Consider the following 8823-nt stretch of genomic DNA (forward strand, 5'->3'; position numbering starts at 1 on the left):
AGCATCCATTCCATATGCTTGTATGTGACATCAATTACATCACAGACATCACATACAAGCACGTGGGCTGGATGCGAGAGGTAGATCAGCAGGATGAGTGTGGCCAGGACAGGTAGATGTGTCTCATCTCTGCTTCCTTTTACCACTCTGCATATCACACATATCATAGATGAGAAGAGGGCAAAGCGATGGGGAAAATGAGCAGGAGGGGTTCGGAGGTGGGACAGATGTGCAGGGGGGTACTGTGGTTAAACAGATTTGGGGGGGGACAGTGATCTTAGGTGTGAAGGTGCATGATTTGGGGCTGATCTGAGGCGTGAAAGTGCAGGATGTTAATTTCTCACTAGTAAAGTAGTTTACAGAATTTATTTTATAAAAAAAATCCTTTTCGTGATTGAGAGTGTGAAGTTGAAACTTTTTTGTTATAAAATCGGCACTTTGTTTAAAAACATTTTTTCGGCACACTGTGCTCAAAAAGGTTGCCTACCCCTGAGCTACAGTTTAAAAGAGAAGAGAGGCGCCTCTAAGTGTAGCAATAAGTTGCTAAATGTTGTACCTTCATTAAATGTAACCATATTGCTACACTTAGAGGCTCCTCTCTTCTCTTTTATACTCTGTTGTGACATGACACTACTTGTATATCAAGACATCGCTTGTTTATCAATGCAAAATGTATTAAAATGTATAAAAATGTAGCTTGTCTTGCAAAACGCTCTCAAACCAAGTTACTCTCAAACCAAGGTTTTACTCTATATGGTTTTTAATTGTAAAAGTTTATTCCTTCCAAAATCGAATGTTAAAAGGAAACAACATTTTGAAGAATTTTGAATGTTTCATTCATCAAATGTACTAAGAATTTTCGTACAAATGTTCCTTCAAAGATCTTCTTGTGTATGGCCAGCTTACAGGAGATTGTACATAGGTTGTGCAACCAGTAAAGTGTATAGCCAGCTTTAGGCTTACCATACACTATACAATCTGATTGTACAATCTCCATTAGATCTACCATTGCTTCTGATGAGCAGTGATGGTCACAAGAACCGGACAAATTTGGCCTAAAGGAGATTGGATAGAGGTTGTGCAACCAAATTGTTTAGTGTATAGCCAGCATTAGGCTTACCATACACTATACTATACAATACACTACACTTACCATATACACTATGCAATAAATACACAACCATACAATACACTACCATACACTTAGTGCCGGTGTTCAAGCAATATGGTTCCTGTATCGGATAGGCTACGGAAATCTCCGAGGCCGAACAGCTGTTAGTCAGCTGTAAACGAAGCATGCGCAATGAACACTGCGCTCACTCACAATGCTCGGGGCTGGTTATACACGCCCCCTCTGCTTGCTGGTTATACACGCCCCCTCCGCTCGCTCTATACAGCAAGGGGCAGCAAGGAGCGGATACTTTTCTCTAAGGGGCGGATATGCTTATAAGAGGCCGCATGATGGCCACTGCTTTATGATCAAGCCACGGCCCAAAAAAACACTGCTCAATATGACATCCTCCCCTTTGAGAAAAGCACTGCCCATCATAAAGCAGTGGCCATCGCCAGAGGCGTTGCTAGGGTGGTGCGGGGGGTGCGGTCCGCACCCGGGTGACAACCGCTAGAGGGGTGACACCATCCCGTTTAAAAAAAATAAATAAAAATTGTATTTTTTTTTTTTAGCTGGCATGTGGGGGGGGGGGGTCGCCTCCCCCTGTGACTGCAGCGATGAGCGCCGCGGAATCGGAGCGCCGAGCACCGCGGTACAAGAGGAGGGGGGTTGTGGGGTGACACCGCAGCACCATCCATCCCCTCCTCTCACAGCCACGGGCTGTTAGCGGTGCTCGGCAGTCGGCACACAGGCACAGCCCCCTCCTCTCTGTTTGTGTGTACAGAGGGGGAGGGGCCGAGGGGACCTTCTGTCCATGTGGCGCTGCGATGATCTGAGGTACTGAATGGGGAGGGGGGGAGTTTGCACCTGGGGGGATTTCACTGAAGGGGGGGTGTTTGCACTGAGGGGGGGTTTGTACTAAGGGGGGTTTGTACTGGGGGTGTTTGCACTGGGGGGTTGCACCGAGGGGGTTTGCACTGAGGGGGGGTTGCACTGAGGGGGGGGGGCTGCACTAAGGGGGGGTGTCTGCACTGAGGGGGTGTCTGCACTGAAGGGGGTCTGTGTAACATGCAGGGGTCCAGAGGTGCAGGCGGCTGTGTAATGTAAAATGGGTGCAGTGATGCAGGGTGCTGTGTAATATAAAAGGGTCCAGAGGTGCAGGGGGCTGAGATGTAAAGGGGGCCAGTGATGCAGGGTGCTGTGTAATGTAAAGAGGTCCAGTGATGCAGGGTACTGTGTAATTTTAAAGGGGTCCAGTGATGCAGGGGGCTGTGTAATGTAAAGAGGTCCAGAGGTGCAGGGTGCTGTGTAATGTAAAGGGGTCCAGAGGTGCAGGGTGCTGTGTAATGTAAAGGGGTGCAAAGGGCTGTGTAGTGTAAAAGGGTCCAGAGGTGCAGGGGGCTATGTGATGTAAAGGGGTCCAGAGGTGCAGGGGGCTATGTGATGTAAAGGGGTCCAGTGGTGCAGGGGGCTGTGTAATGTAAAGGGGTCTAGTGATGCAGGGTGCTGTGTAATGTAAAGGGGTCCAGAGGTGCAGGGTGCTGTGTAATGTAAAGGGGTCCAGAGGTGCAGGGTGCTGTGTAATGTAAAGGGGTGCAAAGGGCTGTGTAGTGTAAAAGGGTCCAGAGGTGCAGGGGGCTATGTGATGTAAAGGGGTGCAGAGGTGCAGGGGGCTATGTGATGTAAACGGGTGCAGAGGTGCAGGCGGCTGTGTAATGTAAAAGGGGTGCAGTGATGCAGGGTGCTGTGTAATGTAAAAGTGTCCAGAGATGCAGGGTGCTATGAGATGTAAAGGGGTGCAGTGATGCAGGGTGCTGTGTAATGTAAAGGGGTCCAGTGATGCAGGGTGCTGTGTAATGTAAAGGGGTCCAAAGGGGCAGGGGGCTATGTGATGTAAAGGGGTCCAGTGGTGCAGGGGGCTGTGTAATGTAAAGGGGTCTAGTGATGCAGGGTGCTGTGTAATGTAAAGGGGTCCAAAGGGGCAGTGGGCTATGTGATGTAAAGGGGTCCAGTGGTGCAGGGGGCTGTGTAATGTAAAGAGGTCCAGAGGTGCAGGGTGCTGTGTTATGTAAAGGGGCCCAGAGGTGCAGGGTGCTGTGTAATGTAAAATGGTCCAGAGGTGAAGGGGGCTGTGAGATGTAAAGGTGTCCAGTGATGCAGGGTGCTGTGTAATTTTAAAGGGGTCCAGTGATGCAGGGTACTGTGTAATTTTAAAGGGGTCCAGTGATGCAGGGGCTGTGTAATTTTAAAGGGGTCCAGTGATGCAGGGTGCTGTGTAATGTAAAGGGGTCCAGTGATGCAGGGTGCTGTGCAATGTAAAGTGGTCCAGAGGTGCAGTTGTGGAGAGGGGGTACACAGTAGTAACAAAAAGATATTGAAGGATGCAGTGGTATGCAGGGGGCACAGTGGGGTGTTTTTACATTTTAACATGGGGGGGGTGCCAGATATTGGATCCCCCCCGGATGCCAAATGCTCTAGGTACGCCCCTTGCCTATAGGCTCCTGAGATGTGAATTCCGGTCCTGGAGAAAGAGAGGTGGGGGGAGGGGACAAAGAAAAATGGTGAGAAAGAAGAAGGGATAGAACGAACAAGAAAGATGGATAGAGAGAGAGAGAAAAGGGGAAGAAAGGAGAACAGAGAGCAAACAGTAGGGTAAAAAATATTTGGAAACTGTTATTTTGGGGGGGGGGGGGGGTGACACCATATTTTACCGCACCAGGTGACACCAACCCTAGTGATGCCACTGGCCATCGCAGTTGAGATCGGATCCTATCCGATAGGGGAACCATCTCGACAAAACACCAGGACAAGGTAATCTAGTGCCCAGGGCGAACATGCCAAATTGCACATCCAGAAGATGTATGAGCATTATGTGTCAGCAAATAACCCCCCAATAAAAAACAAGCACTAATCTGCATTTCCTTACAGTAAAAATCCACCCCCCTGCTGAAATCGCCCTTCCCAGCACAAATCTTTGCCCCCCATTCCCCCCAGCTCAAATCCTCTCTCTCCCCATATGCCCCAAAAAGAAAAACCCCTTCCTAGCACCTCAAATCTCCCCTTTCCAGCACAAATTCCCCTCCCCCAGTTCCCCCAACCTAGCACAAATCCCAACCCCCCAAATTTCTCCTCCTAGCACAAATCATCCCTACTGGTACAAATCCCAACCCCCCCCCCCAAAAAAAATATATATATATTTTCCCTCTACCATTTTACTTTTATAGCACAAACCCCCCAGAACCCCCCCCCCCCCCCCAGTACAAATCCTCTTCCTCCAAACACAAATCCCCCAAATCATTACTCCTAGCACACCTCCCCAAATGTGCCCTCCTAGAACAATTCTTACCTCCTGCCTCCCCCCAAATTCCCCTTCTCGATAAGAATCCCCCACATGATACTGCAGTGTGCCCAGGGAAGCCGCCCCTCCTGGCCACCCCTACACTTACCATATACTATACAATAAATTCTTATACACTTACCATATACTATACAATGAACTACCATACACTATACAATAAACTACCATACACTTACCATATACTATACAATGAACTACCATACACTATATAATACACTATCTTACACTTACCATATACTATACAATACACTATACTATACAATACACCACCATACACCTACCATATACTATACATAACACTACCATACACTATACAATACACTACCATACACTTACCATATACTATACAATACATCATCTTACACTTACCATATACTATACAATACACTATACAATACACCACCATACACTCACTATACATAACACTACTATACACTTATCATATACTATAGAATACACTTACCATAAACTATATAATACACTAACATACACTATACAATACACTATACAATCTGATTGTATAATCTCTATTAGACCTACTATCAACCATGTGGTGTGCCCTCACATTAAAGCGGGGGTTCACCCTAAAAAAAAAATTCGAACATTACATTGAGCCGAGTTGTGAGAATGAAATTATGCTAACCTTTTTTATCTACTTGCCGTACATACCGTTTTATCTATATTTTCACCGCGGCTTCCGGGTATGTAATTGTGTGGGACTGGGCGTTCCTATTCACATGCTAATTGATTGACATGCTTCCCACCGTCGCATACAACGCGTCACGAGTTGCCGAAAGAAGCCGGACTGCGAGTCGGCTCTATACGGCGCCTGCGCATCGACGTTCGGCTTCTTTCTGCAACTCGTGACGCGCTGTATGCGCCGGTGGGAAGCATGTCAATCAATTAGCATGTGAATAGGAACGCCCAGTCCCGCAGGATTACATACCCGGAAGCCGTGGTGAAAATATAGATAAAACGGTATGTACGGCAAGTAAATAAAAAAGGTCAGCATAATGTCATTCTCACAACTCGGCTCAATGTAATGTTAGAATTTTTTTTTAGGGTGAACCCCCGCTTTAAGGAGATTTTACAGAGAATGCACAAGCAGATTGTAAAGTGTATAGCCATCTATTAGCTTTTTATACACTCTACAATCTGATTGTATAATCTCCTTTAGAGCTAACATAAATGATGTAGTGCAAGAGTCTGCCTGTTTGATACAAACGGAATGGATTATTAAGGTATGTTCCTATATATTACATTAGGTTTTATATTATATTATGTTTTTATACTCTAATATGTTCTGGTAAATCTAAAGGAGATTGTACAGAGATTGTTCAATCAGATTGTATAATGTATGGCTTTAGAACGGATGGAGCTTGTACAACCAGATTTCCACTTCTCAGATAGAGTTGTAGCTCTCTTACCATAAATCCCAGATAAGAGAAGCACAGTCGGCCGATGGGCTTCCCCCTTCACCGTCCTTCGGTCCTCATTCCTAGTGGTCCGTGCTGGTCCCCGTCCTCCTGCTCTAGTGACGGTGAAGCCATAACAGGGTTCTTATTTTCGTTTTCACACTTGAGGGCGGAGGGAAGGCGGGGTTGGATGTTCTCTGTCTGAACGTCATTGTTGTGGGCGGTAGTCGGGTTGTAGGAAATACTACACAGCAGATTGAAGCTGTCATTGCATCCTGTGGGTTTGCAGCTGCTGTACGGCTCCCAGTTGCAGGGGAAAAGGCGAAGGGGGGACACAGATCTATGTGATCACACACGTTAGATGATCTCAGCCTGTGGAAGAAAGCAGCAAGAAAGGACAGTGAAGCCTCGTACACACGACCGAGGAACTCGTCGAGTCCCTTGTTGGGCTGTCGAGGAACTCGACAAGGCAAGTTTCTCCATTCCCGTCGAGGAAAAATAAGACATGCTCTCTTTTTGGCTCGACGGGATCCCCGACAGTTTCCTCGTCGAAAAATGTACACACGACCGGTTTCCTCGGCAAAAAAAAAATCCCAGCAAGTTTCAAATCAGTGTCAGAAAAGATTCGCTGCTCCGCTTCAAGTATAACTGAAGGCAAAACTTATTTTTTCGTTTTGGACAGTGGAGAGAAATTGGAACATCTATTAGGTTTTTATTGCTGTCTGTGTCCCCGTTATGGAGATTCCCCCTCTCTATTTGTCCTCTTTACCATTATCATTGAAAGTGAAAGTAAAAGAAAATCCCAAGTTTTGGGTTGTCCCCAGAAAAGTAATAGAGGGAAAATCTTCCAATGCGGACACTAGTTCTGGTGAGCTGGGGGTCCCCAAGGAAATCCCTTCATTAGCAGGGATTTCCTCTCACTTCCTGTTTGGGCTGTGGGACAGGAAGTGATTGAAACAGATGGCAAAAAAATTATCTGACCCGGGTTATAACCTTCCCTTACCCACTTGAACTCTGGGAGAATTTACCCCCTTTCATGACCAGAGCATTTTTTTCCTATTTGGCACTGCGCTACTTTAGTTGGCGATTGCATTGCAGCACCCAATAGAAATTTAAATCATTGTTTTTCACACAAATTTTTATTATTATACAGGATTTATAAAAAAGCACCAACAGTTTGTGCAGCGCTTTACAACACTAGGGCAGACAGTACACTAATGGCGGGTACAGGCGATTGGAAATTCCGACAACAAAACCGTGGATTTTTTTTCCGACGGATGTTGGCTCAAACTTGTCTTGCATACACACGGTCGCACAAATGTTGTCGAAAATTCCGAACGGCAAGAACGCTGTGAGGTACAAGACGTACAACGACGCTATTAAAGGGAAGCTCAATACCAGTTGTGTTAGTAGACATTTGGTGAGAGACGATTCGCGCTTTTCATCCCTGTGCTTTTCTGTCGGTTACAGCGTGACGAATGTGCTATCTCCATTCCGAACGCTAGTTTTACCAGATCGAGCGCTCCCGTCTCGTACTTAATTCATAGTATGCGTGGAATTTTGTGCGTTGGAATTGTCCACACACGATCGGAATTTACAAGAACGGATTTTGTTGTCGGAAAATTTGAGAACCAGTTCTCAAATTTTTGTTGTCGGAAATTCCGACAGCAAATGTCCGATGGAGCCTACACATTTCCGACAAAAAGCTCACATCGAACATTTGTTGTCGGAAATTCTGACTGTGTGTACGTGGCATTACTGTACTAATGACAATGGCAGGTAAGGAGTTAACATCAGGGACAGTTAAAGGGTTAAGTGTATCCCTAGGGGTTGCATGCTAACTGTGGGGGGATGGTCTGACTGGGTGAAGACAGAAATCTGTGATCCTGCTCAGCAGGAACACAAGGGGCCAGATTCACAAAGGATTTACGACGGCGTATAAGTCCGAATGTGAGGCGTCGTATCTCGGCGCCTGATTCAAAGATTCAGATACGACTGACGTAAGTCTCTTATGCCGTCGTATCTTAGGTGCATATTTACGCTGGCCGCTAGGGGCCCTTCCGTATATTTCCGCATTGAAAATGCAAATGAGCTAGATACGCCGAACGTACTTGCGCCCGGCGTATTAAAATAAGCTGTTTACGTAAGGCGTACGACCGGCGTAACTTTACCCCTCATAAAACAGGGGTAAGTCACGTTAAGGTATGGACGTTGGAAACGTCGGAACAGCGTCATATTTTACGTCGTTTACGTAAGTCGTACGTGAATGGGGATGGGCGTAGGTTACGTTCACGTCGACTAAGCATTGAGCCGGCGTAATTTACGGAGAAAATTTGACGTGATACTGAGCATGCGGGCGCATGCGCCGTTCGTTAGGCGCGTCATTTACGTGGGGTCACGATTCATTTCCATGCAACACGCCCCCTACCAGCCTACTTTGAATTACGCCGCCGCATTTACGCTACGCCGCCGCAACTTACGGAGCAAGTGCTTTGTGAATACTGCACTTGCCTGTCTAAGTTGCGGCAGGGTAGCGTAAATAGGATACACTACGCCCAACTAAAGATACGCCATTGTATCTGAATCTGGCAGACGAGGAAGCAACTTCAGTGAGGGAAAGGCATAAATCAACCGATACCGACCCCACAGGGCCACCGATGCGTCCGACTCATCTTCCCAGGGATCTTTGGACCTGGACACGAACCTCAACACCTTGCGATTGAGTCGAGAGGCCAGGAGATCCACGTCCGGTGTGCCCCACCTTCGGCAAAGAAGTTGAAACACCTCCGGATGTAACGACCATTCCCCTTGGTCCAGCATCTGGCGACTCAGGTAGTCGCCTGCCAGTTTTCTACACCCGGAATGTAAATGGCTGACAGAGCCGGCATGCTTCTTTCAGCCCACCTTAGGATGTGAGCGACCTCCAACGCCGCAGCCAA

General features: G+C 46.9%; 1 protein-coding gene across 2 annotated transcripts in view; it reads right to left on the bottom strand.

The window, feature by feature from the left end:
- Positions 1–6051, bottom strand: part of TRAF5 (TNF receptor associated factor 5) — a 57022-nt gene extending 50971 nt beyond the window's left edge. For both annotated transcript variants that reach the window (XM_040351491.1, XM_040351490.1), the window contains exon 1: positions 5897–6051. Coding sequence is in view for 1 of the 2 variants with exons in the window: in XM_040351490.1 (XP_040207424.1) it covers positions 5897–5899 (3 nt within the window). In the remaining variant the exon portion in view is untranslated. The remainder of the gene's footprint in view (positions 1–5896) is intronic.
- Positions 6052–8823: the final 2772 nt, after the last annotated feature.

The sequence above is a fragment of the Rana temporaria genome, chromosome 4 (assembly GCF_905171775.1).
Source record: "Rana temporaria chromosome 4, aRanTem1.1, whole genome shotgun sequence".
Taxonomy (NCBI): domain Eukaryota; kingdom Metazoa; phylum Chordata; class Amphibia; order Anura; family Ranidae; genus Rana; species Rana temporaria.